General features: G+C 41.3%; 1 protein-coding gene across 1 annotated transcript; it reads left to right on the forward strand.

Annotated features, from left to right (window-relative positions):
* Positions 1–5: 5 nt before the first annotated feature.
* Positions 6–17578, forward strand: TOP2A (topoisomerase (DNA) II alpha 170kDa; the record flags this gene model as incomplete). The annotated part of the gene is made up of 34 exons (XM_010021984.1): positions 6–56; positions 220–310; positions 788–851; positions 1353–1498; positions 1857–1954; positions 2276–2488; positions 2694–2867; positions 3045–3146; positions 3629–3766; positions 3934–4072; positions 4339–4496; positions 4885–5010; positions 5468–5578; positions 5673–5778; positions 6437–6546; positions 6898–6990; positions 7439–7553; positions 7872–7993; positions 8571–8719; positions 9090–9321; positions 9450–9584; positions 9690–9890; positions 10463–10658; positions 11933–12024; positions 12243–12377; positions 12474–12557; positions 13033–13224; positions 14114–14219; positions 14504–14644; positions 15081–15231; positions 15385–15446; positions 15740–15865; positions 16920–17155; positions 17429–17578. Coding segments are annotated over 34 exons (4545 nt in total), but the record flags the coding sequence as incomplete, so codon positions are not given.
* Between the last annotated feature and the right edge of the window lie 2104 nt (positions 17579–19682).

Raw genomic sequence — 19682 nt, forward strand, 5'->3', positions numbered from 1 at the left:
AGCACATCCTGCTCCGGCCCGACACCTATATCGGCTCCGTGGAGATGGTCACCCAGGTGCGGGGTTGGGGCGGGCTGGGGCTGAGCCACCTGAACTCCTCGGTGCAGGCGGGAAGTCCTTAACATCGGCTTAGAAAGCACCAGACGTCTGCTGTGCAAACGCAGGGCACACGAGTGGAGGGGTGCCCGGGGACTCACGTGTTTCTTGCCTTCTTTTTAGCAAATGTGGGTTTTTGATGAGGACGTGGGCCTCAACTGCAGAGATGTGACCTTTGTGCCTGGCTTGTACAAGATCTTTGATGAGATCCTAGGTAAGGTGACCCGTCTGTTGAGTCAATGGCTGATGGGTTATTAATGGATGCTGAATGTCTAATAAACTGCAGCTAAATGCAAGTTTGCTTTGATATGGTTGCCTCGTTGACCAGCTAATGTCCATAGCACAGTTTGATGGATTGTGGTAGCAGGGTATGTGGTTTGTGCTTGGAAATATTCAATACTAAAGTCCTTCCATTAGAGCTAGTTATTAGTAAGTTGTTTGTGGGATGATGGCACACTTTATTACAAAACCAATGTAATTCAGCCCAAAATTCTCACTTTTATGTTAACTAATAGTACTCATCTTTAACTTGCAACATACTTGTGTGCCAAGCAACATATTTGCGTGCCAAGATTATTATTAACAACATTGTATTGAGTTTTTGCATTCATGCTGCTAAAGACGCTTTATCAGTTGATAGCTTTGTCTTGCTTGACAGTGTAATATAATAACAATAATCTTTCCATTCTAGTTAATGCTGCAGACAACAAGCAGAGGGATAAAAACATGACATGCATTAAAGTTACAATTGATGTGTAAGTTTTGTTTTGTTCCTCTTCATTGCTTTCCCAACCTGAGCATGTTAGATTTTCTCACATGGATGCCTTTTAAGCTGGTATGGTGGTCTCTGCCATGAGGTCAATCCAAATTAGACTAGTAATTCACCAGTTGTGAAAGGCTTTTTCTTTGCTTTGGTCTCTTAGAGTGCTCTTTGCTTGGTCTCTTAGAGTGCTGACTTGTGAAATGGCTGCTTTGTGGTTGTTTTCTGTTCTGGCCATTCTCTTCCTCTCAACCTTTGTATTCTGCCACTGAGCACAGATGGAGGATTTGTGTGTGTGGTGGTCTGTTTCATAGACGGTACCTTTGGAGCTAATTTTTTTGATTGACTTGTTCTCCCTCTGCTGGCAGTTTCTGCACTCGCTCAGCAGAGATTTGCTCTTGATGAAATGGTAGCCTTTCCCCAGAGCTTTTGTGTGACACTTGTTTCGTAGCTCAGTCATTTGCAGCCTTAAAAAAACACTTTTTCCTCTACCTAGAGAGAATAACACAATCAGTGTATGGAACAATGGGAAAGGTATTCCAGTTGTTGAACACAAAGTGGAGAAGGTCTATGTGCCTGCTCTTATCTTTGGACAGCTGCTAACATCCAGCAACTATGATGACAATGAAAAGAAAGTCACAGGTAGGGAAACTCTCAAATATGTGTTAATATGTGAGCAACCTGGTAAGTTTAAGCATGTGAACCAAAATAACATGGGGAAGGGGGCCCTTAATACAGCATGAAAGTGGTGTTTGGAGTCCACCAGAGAGATATCTTCATGCTCTGTTTTATATTAACAACAGTACAAACATGGAAAATTCTCTTTGAATGCTAATTCTAATTAAATGCGGGTTTATAGTCGCATACTGAGTTTGTAGGATATTGTTGCTTATTGCCAGTTGTCCTTTGTGCTGAAGTGGCTGAACCCCTCTTAGTCTCAAATTCTTTGAGATGGTTTTGAACAAAGGTAATAACATGAGTCTTTTCCTTCTAATTCCAGGTGGGCGAAATGGTTATGGAGCCAAACTGTGCAACATATTTAGCACAAAATTTACTGTGGAAACTGCCTGTCGTGAATACAAAAAGCTGTTCAGGCAGGTATGAACACTTCTCATTTCAGTAAGATTATACCCAAGATTTTCAATTAAGTTTCTCTTCTTTTTTTTTTTTTCTTTTCAAAAATCTAGGTGTAACTTGCATTCAGAGCATCCTGATTAGAATAAATTTAGCCCACAGTTACTGTACCACAAAATAAAATTCAAACGAACAATGAAATGAGCAGACATAACCAGAATCTAGTTTTTAACCACTGGGGTTTTTCTAGTTGAAAGTATCTAAAACTTGCAAATCACTAGAGCCGCTAAGCTCTAGTGGCTTGTGTGTGTTAGACTTGCCACTTACAAAGCCTCCTTTTCTCAGACTTGGACCGACAACATGGGGAAGGCTGGTGAAATGAGACTGAAATATTTCGATGGAGAAGATTACACATGTGTCACCTTTCAACCTGATCTGTCAAAATTCAAAATGACAATCCTTGATAAAGACATTGTAGCACTGATGTCTCGAAGAGCGTATGATATTGCTGGATCCACAAAGGATGTCAAAGTTTTCCTAAATGGACAGAGGCTGCCTGTAAGTGAACATTTAACAGAAATGGTAATATCTGCGTTTCTCATGCCATTTAAACAGTGAGATTTTGTTGAAGCTATTTATGTCATTACGCACAGTAAAGGAAAAATGTGCCTGAGTGATTTCTCTACCCACTTTTCAGGAGGATATGAATTAAGTATTTATAGGAGCTGTTATAATGGAGTTGTCTGCTTACATTTGTGTGCAGGTGAAAGGATTCCGCAGTTATGTGGACCTCTACCTGAAGGACAAAGTAGATGAAACTGGTAACGTGCTTAAGGTTGTCCATGAGGAAGTAAATTCTCGGTGGGAAGTGTGTTTGACTTTAAGCGAAAAAGGCTTCCAGCAAGTTAGCTTTGTCAACAGCATTGCCACTACAAAGGTAACTCTTTGGTTTATGCAGTCATGCCATGTTCTTTGTCATTAACTATTTCAAATGTATGCATGTTAGTGAAAAAGACTTAGCTGCCTCATGTTGCAAAGGCTATGCAGAAAGTCTGAAATAGATTTCATTTTTAAATGGAATTACCACCAGGTCTCTGGTCCCATTTTCCCTTAGGGTGGCAGGCACGTTGATTACATAGCTGACCAGCTTGTGACTAAAGTCATTGAAGTTGTGAAAAAGAAGAACAAGAACGGAGTTGGAGTGAAGCCTTTTCAGGTACAGTGTCAGAACTTCCTCAGTGGGAAGCACAGCTCCAGCATTATTGCATATTGCAACTACAGCTTAATGCATTACTACATTAATTAATACGTATTTCCATTGTACAGACAATATATATAAAACATGCTAATTATAGAAGTCTTGTATTGTCCAGTTCAAGCCAACTAACAATCTTTTTGTTTGGCTGATGTGTTTTGTCATCAGAACACCCTAAGTTAGTGTAGCTGTACATCTGTTAGGTGATCCCTATTTAGGCTGAGAGATGCTGTTTCCCTGATAGCCCAAATCATAAAGTATTGTTCAGGAATGTTCATTAGCTGTCCTAAATTCTTTCAGGACATTTAGGAGAATTCCATATCCATACAGTGTAACAGCTTTTTCTCACTGTGTGGTTCTGACAGGCAGTTGTCAGAACACACTGACTGCTGTTACTGAGAGGAGCCTGTGTAACATGTGGTACTGCTTGTATTTAACTCCAGGTGAAGAACCACATGTGGATTTTCGTGAATGCCTTAATTGAAAACCCAACTTTTGACTCTCAGACTAAGGAGAACATGACTCTGCAGGCAAAGAACTTTGGCTCAACCTGTAAACTGAGTGAAAAATTTATTAAGGGTGTAAGTATTGGTATACACAGACAATCAAGATGTCTGTAAACTCCATTTTACGTTTAATGTGTCAAATACATACTTTTGAAGTAGTGTCATGAACTAAAGGATATACCTTAAAATTCCATCATTGTTAAGGCTTTTCCAATTGTTCGGGGTTATTTTTTGTCTTGCAGGCAGTTGCCTGTGGCATTGTTGAAAGTATCCTAAACTGGGTAAAATTTAAAGCTCAGAACCTGCTGAATAAGAAATGTTCAGCTGTGAAACACACAAAGATTAAGGGTGTTCCTAAGCTGGATGATGCCAACGATGCTGGTAAGTGTTTTGCATCCTTTGTAACCAATTCCTTCAAAAACAATTAAAACTTGTTGGTTAGACAAATGAAAGAATGAAAAAAGAAGACAGAACCTGTAAGTATAGTTTATCCTCATTTTATAGTCCCATTTACTATTTTTATCCCCATTTACTACATGCAGTGCAACAAAATCTGTATGTGTTGGAAGATATTCCCATTCAATTTGAGCATGCAGGCTTTGATTTCACTTCTTACTTAAAAAATTGTCTTGATTTTTTCTTTTCAGGCAGCAAGAATTCTTTAGATTGTACACTTATCCTGACCGAGGGAGACTCAGCCAAAACACTGGCTGTCTCTGGTCTAGGAGTGGTCGGTAGAGACAAATATGGAGTATTTCCACTTCGTGGGAAAATACTCAATGTCAGAGAAGCTTCTCACAAGCAGGTGAGTTGGAAAATTGTTATAGTCTACATGTTAGAAGGCTTATTAGAGTAATGAGTCAATACAATCTGGAACACTGGAACTCATTGGAGCAGTGTCTTAAACACCTGAATTTAGTCTCGTCTTCAGCCTGCCTTGCTGGTATAATGGGAATAGTAAGTCCTGCTCAGTGTTTTGGCTGAAGGAATAGTGTTTGTCTTGTGGACTATAAAGTATTAGGAACTATCTAGAATAATTTAAGCACTAGACTTCAGTTTAGGAATAAGATTCTAAACAGCAAAAAACCACTGACAAGACAAAGCTCAGTCAACAGTTTATGGATCATTTTAGACTTTTTGAGCTATGTTTTAAGTCTGAAAGACAAGTTTTTATTCTGTGTGATCTTTTCCAGATTATGGAAAATGCTGAAATCAACAACATCATCAAAATCGTGGGTTTACAATATAAAAAGAACTATGAAGATCGAGAATCTTTAAACAGTCTTCGCTATGGCAAGATTATGATTATGACAGATCAGGTCAGGTTCACTCAAACTGAAAATGAGGAGAGGAAAAAAACAACACTTGAATGCAGAGGAGAGAAGAAACTGGCACTTTCCTCCCACTGCCATTGTTGTACCAAATCCTCTGTATTTATTTCTATCATTCTCTATTTTAGTGGGTCATAATGTCTTTTCAGCCACAAACCAGATGAAGCAGAAGGGGGAGTAGCATCACCAAATAGCTAGTTACTGTCTTTCAGTCTGCTGATTCAGGATCCTTGACCAGTCCTTGATACTTTTTTTCACCAAGAATGTGCCTTTTCTCTTTTTCTTAATTCTCAGTGGTTAAACAGCCACTGGTCGGTCACCTTTTTAGAACTGAAAGTGAATAGGGTCAGTTAGCTGGAATTATCGAATTATTTACTATTAATCTAGCAATTGCCAATTCCAGCATGTCTGATAAAATGTCTGTTTTTTTTTCTTCTTAAATCAGGATCAGGATGGATCACATATCAAAGGTTTGCTGATTAACTTCATCCATCACAACTGGCCATCTCTTCTAAAACACAACTTTTTGGAGGAATTTATTACTCCCATCATAAAGGTAAGAGCTGGGTGGATGAGCAGGTGAATGAGTAAGGATCCATTGGTCCAAATCTGCCTCTCATTTCATAGTTAAATTATTTTATTAATTGTAGGCCTCTAAAAACAAAGAAGAAATTGCTTTCTATAGCATTCCCGAATTTGAAGAATGGAAAAACAGAACACAGAACTACAATTCATGGAAAATCAAGTACTATAAAGGTTTGTAAGAAATTTAATTTGGTGAAATGAAATGATCTAAGCAAGAGAATTCATCATTAAATTCAATTAGCTCTGCCTTTGCAGAAAGGGTTTTGGACTGGGTGTCCTCCATGTCTCTACCCTCCCAAGATACCCTGATTAGGAATATGTGCAACATAAATTATAAAAGTAAGGAAATAATAATCTCCAACTGGATAAAATCTCAAAATGGAATTACAGTATTGTAGGTAACCATTCTTCCACTCCTCTTAGGCAATTATCCTCAGTTTTATGTGCCATTTTCCACAGCACAGTCCTTGTGTTACTGTTAGCACTGTAAGGTAAGTATTCACTCCATTGCTTAATACCAGTAAGAAAGTTGCCAACTGCTGGAAGATGAGGAATCGTTTCCAATCCGCAGTTAATACTTTCAGATGTTGCAGGAGTTACAGACAAAACTCAAAAGTACAACATGCAACTGCTCATCTATCTGCAATTCTTGTGATATTTTGAGATACCTTACATCTCATTTTAAAGTAACTTAAGTTTTCAGTAAGTCCTCTTCATGCTGTACATTTAAATGATACATCACAGATACTAGGCATAGCAAAATACTTCTTTGAACTGCACCTTGATTTAAGCAAGAACTGATTAGAATTAACTAGTACTGTCTCTGCAGGTTTGGGTACCAGCACATCGAAGGAGGCTAAAGAATACTTTGCAGATATGGCTAAACATCGAATTGGCTTCAGATACACTGGGCCTGAAGATGATGCTGCGATCACCCTGGTAACTAGCACTCGATTTAACTGCTGACTTAATACCTTTGGTATTTTACTGCTTGGAGTGCTGTGTATTTTCTCTTAAAATGATCTTAGAGGCCTTTGGGCTTGAGACAATCTCTTTGTTGCCAAGGCTACGGCTTTAGTCTAACCAGTAGAAGCAAATCTGTCCACAGACCTCAGGCCAAGAGTACCCTTTTAATGATGGGTTTTAAATATAGCTCAGAACAAACTAATCACTACAAGCCAATTGACATTTTCAGACACAATAGTAAATATTCCTTTAACATTTTTCTGCATGTTCTGCAGTTTTCTCCTGAGTCAGATCTTGAGTTACTTTTCACTTTGTAATATACAGGCCTTTAGTAAGAAGAAGGTAGAAGAGCGAAAGGAATGGCTGACTAATTTCATGGAGGATAGAAGACAACGGAAGCTGCATGGCCTGCCAGAGGTAGAAGGTTTACATGTATAAGTAAACTGGTTTCCTGTCTCTCCCTGGGGCTGTTCTCAGCTTCATTCTGGCACATTAGAGCTGCACACAGCTTGGATTTGGAGAGTCAGTCACTGGATTATGGGACAGTTGAAATGTTTTGGGATTCTGCAGAGCAGCTGCTTCTCTCGTCTTATCACCATGGCCTCATTGTCAGTTGTCCAACAGTTAATTTAACTTCTAACTCTTACCTTCCAAATTACTTTATCAAAGGGAAATAATAACTCCAACAGGACCGTATGAGGACTTTATTTCTCAGATATTATGGGCCACGCTAAGAATTTCAACATTTGAGCTGTGTCTACCTAGTTGTACAAGGAGTTGCCATTCTGTTGAAACTAGCCATGTGTGATTTCCAACAGATTAGACCTTGTTAAACTTAAGGCAATCTTGCACCTGTTTTTCTTAGGAATACCTATATGGGAAAAACACTACTTACCTGACATACAACAACTTCATCAACAAGGAGCTAGTGCTGTTCTCAAACTCAGATAATGAAAGATCAATCCCATCACTGGTTGATGGTAAGTTATTTCAAGGTGGTGATTCTGCATAATGTGTTCCCCAGAACTTAATAATTGGGTGGTTTTATGTCATGTCGTATCAGAGTCAGTGAACCTGCTGAGTTTTCAGGGTCAATGCTCTGAAGTTGATTTTCTACTGTCCAGGATTTTAACCTTTGGGTTAAATGCCTTGTCCATTCTGTAGTATATTGTTGCAAGTACCTTAATCTCTGGGTGCAGAATCTTTAGGTGTACAAGTAGTTTTTGGTCTCTAGAGAGCAGAAGCTAAGTGAAACGCATTGTATGTTCTAATCACAAGGTCTTTTCTTTTTTATACAGGTTTGAAGCCAGGTCAAAGAAAAGTTCTGTTCACGTGTTTCAAACGAAATGATAAGCGGGAGGTGAAAGTTGCTCAGCTGGCTGGTTCTGTAGCAGAGATGTCCTCATACCATCATGGTGAAGTAAGATCTTGACCTGGTTGGGCAAAATGCTTTTTAAATGAAAGACAAAAAAGCCCTTCTTTTGACTTGACAGCTAAGATGCCTCTAAAGCAGAATTAGATGTTTGAGTATAAACACCAAAGACAAAGTGGCTGTATATCCATTATTGATTATTCATTATTCATTTAATCTGAGATTGGTCAGTCTGCCTGTCCTGCCTAGATTTCATGGGACTATATTTAATTCAAAAAGTAGAACAAGAAAAACCCACTTTATTTGTGCTAGTTTTAGGCAGATGTTAATAGCCTTTATACCTTGGTAAGAAGTTAAGCAGTAAAACAAACTTTCCTTTGGAGACTGACAGAATCTTTCAGTGGAGGTTTCAAGGACAGGTAGATAGCAATATATCTGTGGGTCACTGAAATACATCCAGTCACCCAGACTAGATGGTCTTTGGATAAACTTTCAGTGCGTTTCCTCCAGTATTTTATTAGTGAAGTTTATCCTCTATATCAGTTTTGTTCTTGGTGTGAATTTTGCCTTTGCCCATTCAGTGAAGAATTCTGCATTCTTAGACTTGAACCTTCCTTTATTGCAGGCGTCGCTGATGATGACTATTATTAACTTAGCTCAGAACTTTGTGGGTAGTAACAACCTCAACTTGCTACAGCCTATTGGTCAGTTTGGCACAAGGCTGCATGGTGGGAAAGACTCTGCCAGCCCTCGATACATCTTCACAATGCTCAGGTCAGCGTTAAAGGTTTCTTACTGTCTTAAATATTCTTAGCATATTACAGGACTCGAAAAATAAATTTACTTTTTCTCTTTGAAACTTTGGGCTACTTGCATACACAGAGTAGCAACAATTGAAGTGAAAATTAGATGCTAGATTCAGATGTGTAAACTTGGTTATCATAGAATCATTTAGGTTGGAAAAGACTTAAGGTAAAGTTCAACCCTTAACCTGGAACTGACAAGTCCATCGCTAAACTGTGCCCCTAATCATCCCAAAGAACAGAAAGGCGTGGCAAAGAATATGGAAATAGTGAAAACAAAGGGATAAATTTGAGTAGGATAATGATTAGAATTTGGGCTTAAAATCTTTTTTCCATTGTAGTCCACTAGCACGGTTGGTGTTCCCACCCATGGATGACCATGTCCTGAGGTTTCTGTATGATGATAATCAACGTGTGGAGCCAGAATGGTATATGCCAATCATTCCAATGGTGCTGATAAATGGGGCAGAAGGGATTGGGACTGGCTGGTCCTGTAAGATCCCCAACTTTGATATTAGGGAAGTTGTGAACAATATCCGTCGCCTGATGGATGGAGAAGAACCATTGCCAATGGTAAATAATGTATTTAAAAAACAATGTCTCACTTGTCAGTTCATTCAGCACACTGGAGCATTTCAAGCAAGTGCTTCAAAACTGAAGCATGAACACAAAGCTGAACCCAAGTGTTCTTCTCTGCTTAGCTTCCTAGTTACAAGAATTTCAAAGGCACGATAGATGAGCTGGGACCTAATCAGTATGTGATAAGTGGTGAAGTGTCTATCCTTAATTCTACAACCATTGAGATCACTGAGCTGCCTGTCAGAACTTGGACGCAGGTAATAAAAGTGAATGGATAGTTTGCCCTGTAAAACAAAAGTGATTAGTTTTGGAGCTTTTCATCTCCACAAAAAATGTGGGTCTGACTTTGACTCTTTTCTCAGACTTACAAAGAGCAAGTCCTGGAGCCAATGTTGAATGGGACTGAGAAGACACCCCCACTGATCACAGACTATAAAGAATATCACACAGATACAACAGTGAAGTTTTTAGTGAAGATGACTGAAGAAAAACTAGCGGAAGTTAAAGCAGCAGGGCTGCATAAGGTCTTCAAACTCCAAACAAGTTTAACATGCAACTCCATGGTATGTAATAGATTTTGCTGAAGAAAGTTCTTGATTTAACTCAGGCTGTGAGGACAGCTGCAATTGCTGCCTGTAACAAAAATCCTCTTGGCAGTAACCTGTTCACTTTGCTTTTTTTTTCTGCTGTTAACTGGATTTAAATCTGCTTTCTAAATACACCTTCAAAAGGTCAAGAGGCTGGCTTGGGAATGGGCTCAGAGTGGTGTAGTTTTGCCTGAAGGAGTCAAAGTGATACGAAATCACACAGTTTACAGAGACCTTTATTGTGACAACAGCACTGCCACTTGAGTATTTTGGTTCCGACAATGTGTGAAGTTTGATGTAAGACATTTATCCTACAGATAGCTTGAAGATCCAAGTAACCTTCACCCTACTGTGTGCTTTCAAGAACTTTCAAATTATAGAATTCTCTCTACTGTTGGGCTTGCAAGGTGTAGTTATAGCTAAAACAACACTAAGGTTTTATAACCTGTTGGCTAATAATTCAATTGTACTATCACACCTGTGTTACAGGTACTTCTCAGTGGGTTTGGAAATCAATTTTATTGTAACACCTGTGTTCTTTCATCCAGGTTCTTTTTGACCATGTTGGCTTTCTCAAGAAGTACAACTCTCCTCAAGACATTCTTAAAGAGTTCTTTGAACTCAGACTCCGATATTACAACTTGAGAAAGGAATGGCTGATTGGAATGCTGGGTGCTGAGTCTGCAAAGCTGAGCAACCAGGCTCGGTTCATCCTGGAGAAAATAGATGGCAAAATTGTCATCGGTATGTATTGTTCTTGGGTACTTGGTTGATGAAATGGGGAGAACCAGGTGCTCCCTTGAGTTCTGTCAGCACCCCTCAGCCCCAGACTGGCTCTTAACAAACACCGCTAGAGCTTATCTTTCTGTTCCAGTAACATACAAGAGGAAAATGCTTCACAGAGTACCCTTGGTCTGTAGAGCATTGGGCACATATTAATTAAAACAGGATACTTGTTCAGCTTTCCTACTGTGTACTTGACACTATTTTGAGAGTAGAATTCTTTTTGTAATAGTTTAGTAATAATCCCTAGGTATTTCTGACTCAGAATAAGAGTAAAGTAGTGGTGGGGTTAGAAGGGGGTAGTGTTTTTTTTTAGATGTATCCTTAAGATATGTTATTGTTGTGAACCTCGGCAAAAATATTCCAAATCGTGGTCTGAGTGGACTGGAGTTTCAAACTCAGAAGATACTCAAGTTAGCAGCATCTGAGAATCATGAGGTAGAAAAAGAAATACATCTTTGTTCCCAGCATTCAGATTTTTCAATCAACTTTTCCACCTCGGTCTAAAAGGCAAGGCTGTATTTCACTTGCATTCCTGGAAGACTCAGCTAGACAAAGTGTCATAAGATGCTTTGTGGTTTGTGTCTAAAGGCAGCCCAATAATCCCAACAGCCTGTGTCTGTCTGACTTGACTCAGGAAGAGAAATAATTCCCTTGAAATGTATTTTCTTGGGGTTTTGTAATACGTAGTTCCGAGGCTGACAGAGCTAGTTTCATTTGTATTTGTGTCTCATGGTTGATTGCTTCTGATATCTTAAAAAGGAACAAATTCCAGCTGAAGCAGTTCCATCCGTTGGGGCACTTAACAGCATAAATTTCCCAGGTGATGTCTAATGAGGTACAAACTACACCAAAGCCTTTGAGTGCTATCAGGGTTTTTTTTTCCTCCACCTGCCTATTACCATAAAGTCTTTTTGACACCATCACACCTCTTTTTCCAAGTTCAAAAAGTACTGAGGGCAGAGGAAATGCATGTATGGAAATGAAGAAGAAAAATATTTACAGTGCTCTGGCAGGAGTTCCCGGCAGGCTTAGGAGCAATGCTGACCTGGCAAATCACCTGCTAAGTAGGAACATTTTAGGTGTTATTTCAGGCTCTTCCGCATGTCCCACCTCCGATAAGGAAAGGCTGGTTTAGAGCCCGATAGGATACTGAGCTGCTAGAACCATGGGATGCAACAGACCAGTGATTGGCAGTGGTCACTAACTGACAATCCTGAAATGTCTGTTTACAGAAAACAAACCCAAGAAAGAGTTGATTCAAGTTCTTATCCAGAGAGGGTATGAATCTGATCCAGTGAAGGCTTGGAAGGAGTCACAGAACAAGGTAATGCTTCAGTCATCCTCTCTAAATAGATCTGAACTAGCCACTGTCTCAAAGCTTCTTAATTTGTACGAAGAAGCCCAAGTTGCTTTTTGCCTAGGAACACCACAAGCACACGGAGTTACCTGTGATGCAGTCCAGATTTGATCAACAGCCCTACCCTTGTATGTCACTACATTTGTTGACAGTGTTTGTTTTAAATCCACATTCAGGAAGAAGAGGAGGAGGAGGAGGGGGCGAGTGACAAAGAATTAGCTGCAGCTACTGGACCAGACTTCAATTATCTGCTGAACATGCCCCTTTGGTATCTGACTAAAGAGAAGAAAGATGAGCTGTGTAAGCAGAGAGATAACAAAGTATGTTCCTTCCTTTTCTTCTAAAAACATTGTTACATATTTTCTTGATAGTGGATTAAAATGTGACTAATGATTATCAATTGTGATTCGCTTTAGGAAAAGGAGCTGGAGAACCTGAAGTGCAAGAGTCCCTCTGATCTGTGGAAGGAAGACCTTGCTGTCTTTGTTGAAGAACTTGATGTATGTCAGTGTTCAGTGCAGACAACTGTCTCCCTTGTAGTCTTAGCCACCAGCTCTTCATTGACTTTTTTGTCATAACAAGGAGACTAAAAATAAATCCTGTGTCTTGCACTCACTAAGGAGAATGAAAGCTTTCCTCACCTACCTAGCTTGGGTAGGAGTACCACCACTCTAGGCAAGGGAGTCAAAACACAGAGGTGAATGAGAGAGGAGCCAGACATTACTGAACAGAGCTTGGTCACTGCCTGTGTCTTCCCTTACGCTCCAAGTAACTACAGCTCTGGCTTAAATCATTTCTTGAAAATGTGCACATCTACAGATTTCCAGGGTAGGAAGCTTCAGTTAAAGTGATGGTAGGAAATGTATCAGCAAGTACAGAGTGCGCTATTGCAAGGGCTGTGATGGTGTTTTTTTCAGGAGTACATTGTTTCTTTTATGTTCTCATGGTTGTCTTATTTTACACTCACCTCTGCAGGCAGTGGAAGCCAAGCAAAGGCAGGATGAGATGGCAGGGTTTGTTGGTAAACCTTTAAAAGCAAAAGGAGGGAAAATGAAGAAGGCACAACTGCCAGAAGTAATGCCATCACCTCATGGTGAAAGGGTTGTACCTCGGATAACTGCAGAGATGAAGGCAGAGGCAGAGAAGAAAAGTAAAAAGAAAATTAAGGTAAAAAGGAACATTCTGCTTAATCTTTCTTTACATCCCCATCAATACAGTCCTAAAGAAATGCAGGCTGGTAGCTGAACTTGTCCTGATGAAACAGCTATTCTCTCACACATGGGGAACACTGGAAATGGATGTTTCTCAGTCTGAAGGAGAACAGATTTGCTAACAGATCAGAAGATGGCTTAGAGGGAAATCTTTTGGCAAGAGTGTATGTGTCAGTGTCAGAGATGGGTTGGTAGCTTAGAAATTAAAAGGCAGATGCAAGTAAGGTTGTCCTAGGTGCCTTGGGGATTTTATAAATCCTCTAGCAGGCCGGAAGCACAGCTAGTAAATTCACTTCTCTAGAACAGCCTCTGCATTTCCAGTAGTGCTTTCAGCCACTTCATGCCATTATTGTTCTCGATATTGAGGAGATAAATATTGAATCCTTTTTATAGTGCTAGTTGTGGCATTCAGCCATTTGCAATATAGAAAATAAAAATAGCCCTTCACCTGTTTTGACCTGCAAGCCAGACACTCGGCTCCTTTCCTACAGATGCTTCCATCAAACAATTTTTCCACATAACCTGCACTGTTGTTTTTCACCCACTCTGTTCAATTCTGCATCCGCAACACACCCCAGAGCCAGACCAGCAGCACACAAAGGCAGTACCAAAATGCACTCAGAGTGGGGACAAAGTTCCTGGTTTTGTTAATTGTTGAATTTTGCATTGAAGTCACTCTGGGGACAGATCATGTCCTATTTACTTGTAATCATTTTTGCACACAATTTGTTTCGCCTAGTTTTGTGTATCTCAAATAAGCAGCTCCTTTCTGCATTACCATGTTGTGCCTCTACTAACTGTGTGAGCTGACTTGCTCTCTATTTGATATCTGCTTGTATCTTCAGAGTGAAAAAAATGAATGTGATGAGAATCAAGAAGAAAGCACATCAGGGGACAAAGAGCCTACAGGCCTTAAGCAGAGATTAGCACAGAAGCTTAATATTGAGCGAGGTAAATGCTTTTGTCTGTTACTCCATTCAATGGAAAGCAAGGGGAAGGGTTGTAAATTTGGTTATCTGACCTCTTCCTAAGGAGATGAGTAATATCTAGGATCAGTATTTTTGGAAAAACTAGATGAGAAAGTGATCCTGAATAACAGGCAGGGTAGATTGCTGTTTCACTTCAATATTTAAGCCAGAATCCTCTGAATTTAGCGATGTATCTCTAAGTTGAGCTTGAACTATGGAGCCTAGAGTACAAGTTTCTTGGTTCATCCTGCCTCCAATATTTTTCAGGTGGTAAGAGACAGGCCACGCTACCATTTAAGCCATTAAAGAAAGTGAAGAAACGAAACCCCTGGTCTGATTCAGGGTCTGATTCAGAGACTGATTTTGAAGTGCCTCCTAAAAGAGAGAGAGTGGTTCGCCAAGCAGCAGGTGAGTGCAACACAAATGCAGGTGAAGGGTGGTCTGTGGAGGAGAAAATTGAACAGACTCTTTAGAGAGCTCCCAGAGTCTGAGGTCTTGGTCAGAAATCATTTTTAAGAGACTTGTTTATTTTACTAGATAGAAGAACTAAGTATTTCTACCATATGGGCAGATTTTCACAATGCTTTTCAAGGAAAAGCAGAAATGGGCAACAAAAGAAAAAAGGTCATTTGCTTTAATTACACGAGTGTTTGGTAAATCAAGTACGCTGTTGGTGAGTGAGTGCAGAATACACTTGTGATTTGGAGTCTTCTCACTGGCAGTCTCTATATCTGCTTGGGTTTATTCGGATCTTTATTTTTTAATAACCGCAGCTAAATTAATGAAAAGGAAACTGAGTTGCATATTGCCAAATGTGTAAAATACATCTGTGTCATTTCACCAGCCAAAGTCAAGACCATAATAAGTTCGGACTCGGATTCAGATCTCTCCAGGTCAGATGAGGAGTTTAAATTTCAGGGCAGCAGTGAAGGCAACACTGAATCAGATACAGACTCTAAAGAAAAACCCTCTTCCAAGTCCAGAGCTGCTCCAAAGTGAGTGTTTCTCTACATAGTCACTGGAAATTAGTTGTGCTTCTAGTGTTACTGAGCTATAGATATAGATATATATGTATAAAAAAATAGCTCGTTTTCTTCAATGCATCTATTTAGCACATAGTAAAAGTACTTTGGGGTGTTGTGTTCTAGGGAAACCACTGAAAAAGCAGCTGAAGCTCCCAAGCAAAAGCCAGTGCGAAGCACTATACCTGGTGAGTACCAGGCCTTCTAAACCTCCATGTTTTACCTACAACTCCACCAGAGTTCACTGGGTGCTCGGATCACTGACAAAGGCAGGCGTTAGCTGCTGATCTTGCAGAGAAACTTTGATGCCGGGGTACAGAGTGGTTTCAGGGCACCAGACTTCTTGTCCATTTCTAACTTGGATTTGGGATAAATCCAGTTTGAATAGTTGTTCTTTTTATAAAGTGGATCAAAGTTATTTTCTTCTGCTCTAATGTTTATAGATAAATTTGACTGTTTGCTTTTTGCTTTCTTAATTCAGTGCAAGTCCAGGATGTTGCTGATGAAAATGGGAGTCAAGCTCCTGCAGCTCCTTCTGTCTCCGTGCCTCGCAGCAAAGCTGTAGCTAAAAAACCTGCTGCAGCTAAGAAGGCCGGTGCCACTAAGGGTAAGAAGTTTAGTAACATCTTTTTTAGATGAACTATTATTTTTCCTTTGGGAAACCAGTCTGAGTGATTTTGAGGCATTCAGAGGCCCAAATAACTTGAGTTTTCATTTCAGAAAGATCTGAGGTTTGTGGCAAAGGTTGCCTGGTTGTTGTCATTTTTAAAGTCTGTTTCCAAACAGGTCATGTTCTAGTTCATCTCAGACATGCTTGAAGGGAGTGAATTTTAGTTTGGGAACAGGAAAAGTGAATGCTTCCTACAGTGCTATGTAATACTTGGCAGAAACAATCCGAGTGGAATTTGTGTCTTGCAGTCAATGTTCTGTTTCATGTCTTTTTGGGAAGAAAGCAGCGTGGTAGCTCACTTCCCAGGAGGAAGACAAGCTGCTTTGGGGTAGCTTGATCTATTTAGTGCTAGCTCGACCCCATAAATCTACCACATTTGATTCAGGGTTTTTTAAACTCAGCTGCCCAGAGTCTTTGTCAAACTTTGAGAGTTGTTTTTTATATTCCATCACAAGCTGGTTTTGATCCTAGCAGTGAAATAGCATGTTACTTTACAGCAAAATAGCGGTTTATTTCACTTCTAAATTGAGAAAGCCTGTTATCGTTCAGAAATGGCCTGCTCATTTCAGCTCAACTTGGAGTTGTGCTTCGAAATGCTGTTTCAAAAAGGTAGGTAAGAAAGAACTCCACCAGTAAGGGTTTGATATAGATAGAAAATTCATTCCTTCTCTATGCAGAACTTTTGAAGATGTAAGATTGGTTACACAGCCTTGAGAGTTCAGATCTTTTCAACCTGAAATAGGCTGTAAATTGCTTTGGGTACATTTTAATTTGATCTTCTAAATGTAGTGGAACTAAGCAGATAAATCCCCTCATTTCTCATCATCTTGGTAAAGGGTGATCTTTCTAGAAAAATGTGCTTCAAAATAAGACAACCAGCAGCACACCTTGCAGTGTAGAGCAGAGCATGTTTGTGTTGGAAGTTGCTCACAGGCTGTGAAGGAGAAGAGAGGCAGCAGAACAAGGGTTTAAACACAGTGCTCTGTTTCAGATAACCAGCCATCCATCATGGATATTCTCACCAAGAAAAAGGCTGCACCCAAATCTGTCAAGACAGCGTCGAAGGAGGGATCCCTGGACTCAGAGGCTGGAGCAGTGGGTGACAAGAAGCCTGTGCAGACCAAGGGGCAGCGGAAAGTTATCAAAAGGCAGCCGAGCACTTTGATTTCGGGTTCAGATTCTGAGTCGGATTTTGGCTCCAAGCCTTCCAAATCAGTCGCAGCAAAGGTTTGTGCTCTACCATCCGTTAGGGCTGAGGGGGTACCACAGAGAGTGGCAGGAAAAGCATGGTAGAGGTAGAACCTCCCGTGTGACACCTGAGGGTGCAGGGAGGTGGGCAAGAAGCAGGGTTGGGCACACAGGCTTATCCCAAACTGTTGGTTTGGTCTCATCAGTCCAAACACCCCCTTTCCCATGACACAGTGGGTTGTTTGGGGCTAATTGAGCCATCCCTCTATGCCTAGAGTCATGAGTCACTTCTTGACCATCCTTTCCCTCCAGAAAGCCAAGCCAGATGACGATGACAGCTTTACCATTGATTCAAGTGCTTGTGAGGGCAGCCCCATCGCAGCCGTGCAACGTGCCAGGCCTGGGCGTCTCAAGAAGCCTGTCCAGTACCTGGAGGAGTCCGAGGAGGATGACTCATTTTGAATTTTGATGAAGAGTTTTAAAGTGCTGAACCCAACGGAGCCATCAGCAGAACTCTGGACAAGCTCTCACCAAAGATTGTTGGTCTAGGAAATATTTTCACTGAATTTAAGCTAGTTTATATGTGTTGGTATAAGTGTATCTCTCTCTGTTTTTCTTTGCTTTAAAGAACTGTGATTTGTTTAAACAGGACCTCCCCTTTCTTGGGAACAGTGGAGCCACGTGCCCAGCTGATGCACTTCCTCCCTCTTACCTGTTAGTAGCTGGAATCCTTTGACACTTGTCATTTTAATGTTAAACTATACTTTAGAACAGATCAAATCCTTTTTAAGTACTCTCTCACATAGATTCCTTCCTTTTTAGAGACCTTAATAATAAAATTTGTAAGCTTTTAACTCCACAACCATAAACACGTAACAGGGAGGTGTTTAGAACTCCACACTAGTGTGTCTCTTTTTCTTTGTAGTCCTTTATGTCTGTGCAAGCCCCCATTGCTCAACTTCTGCCATGTTGTTTTAGCCTTTGGGGTTTTACATTCACATTTGAAGTTCTACACCAGAGTTATTTATCTAGTTGTGGTTTGCTTTCTATAGCACTGTCCCTTGACTGTCCATGTAAATGCTTTCTGTGTTTTTCTTGTCCTTTTTGTCTTTTTTAATATTTTTGTAATAAAAGGGGTTTTACTTGAGCTTTGTTCATTAAAAAGGAGTTGTCCTCAGCTGCTGATGCCTCAGTTATCCCTTGTGTCTGTTCTCCAGAGCCATGGCTTGTATTTGTGGTGAGCACTTGAAGCTCTGCCTTTCTCAGGAGCAAGAGGCCATCAGCTTCCACCCTCTGTTGCCAGGACTGGCTCTAAATGCCTCATCTCTGTTATCTAACCACACTTGTTATTTTGAGTTTTTTTCTGTGGCTGTTAGGGAAATATCCATTGCAGAGCTTATGTCAAGCCCTCTGCTTTGTGTGTAGGGCTGGTGTAGATGGTCACTCTGCAGGGGCAGCTCTGGGGTGAAAGCCCTGGACCCTGCCTGAGGAAATTCCTTGCTGCCCAGACCGCTTCCCTAGTGCTTCCTCACAGCTGAGCCTATGGCTTTGCTGCCTTGATCCCACATTCATGTGAGAACTCCTGTAATACCCTGCATCTGCCCCAGGTTCTGCTCTAGGGTAATGGCTGCAGGTGAGTGGTGGTTCAAGTTTTCAGCATGGTGAGAACAGAGGGGTTTACTCTGGAGCAAAGAGTTTGTGCTAAGCTGGAATCGCATCCCTGAGAGACAGCCTGACAGGGTCTGGGGGGGTTACTGAGTGGCTTCAGGACCAAAGCCCAGGGCCTCCTGTCCCCTGTGGCATTGGGGCTGAGTGCAGGTGCTATCAGTGCCACCGAGGTGCTTCGCTGGAACCCAGTCAAGTGTGGAAAGTGCTGTCACATTTTCCACTGCCGGGCTCTGGAGAGTGTCTCCGGCACGTCCCTGCTGAGGGGCTCATCTATTTACAGCTCCTCTTGCTGCCAGTGTGCCCGGGGACTGGCTGCTGTGACTCCCACAGCAAGTGGTGAGGCCACGGCTGTGCTGTGGGCTGCTCCTTTAACCCCAGCATCAGCCCATGATGCATGTGCATGGACACTCACACAGGTGCACCGCAGTGTCTACAGCAGGGCACTCTCCATCACAAATCCTCCCTGACCAGGGCACTGGGGATGCTGAGAGGTGCTGGAGGGGGAGCTTGGGACATCAGACCTCTGTGGGAATCGCAAGTTCCCCAACAGGTGAGGAAGACCGAGGGTGACCTGCTTTGACCAGGGCTCTGTTCCCCTTGACAAGGGAACCTGAGGCACAGTCAAAGGCTACTGGCAGTTGCCCTGGTTGTGCCATGGAGAATTTCTTGCAGAGCATCGCAGTGCTTTGGAAAGCAATTGTCCAACAGAATGGCCTCACACCACTGGCGTGGCTCCATCTGCCAGCACATGCCAGAGACTGGGATGCTCCATGAGACCCCACTTGGAGCACTGTGTGCAGTTCTGAGGTCCTCAACATAAGAAGGACATGGAGCTGCTGGAGCAAGTCTAGAGGAGGCCACAAGGATGATCAGGGGCTGGAGCACCTCCTGCATGGAG

The sequence above is a fragment of the Nestor notabilis genome, unplaced genomic scaffold (genome assembly GCF_000696875.1).
Source record: "Nestor notabilis isolate BGI_N333 unplaced genomic scaffold, ASM69687v1 scaffold21149, whole genome shotgun sequence".
NCBI lineage: Eukaryota > Metazoa > Chordata > Aves > Psittaciformes > Psittacidae > Nestor > Nestor notabilis.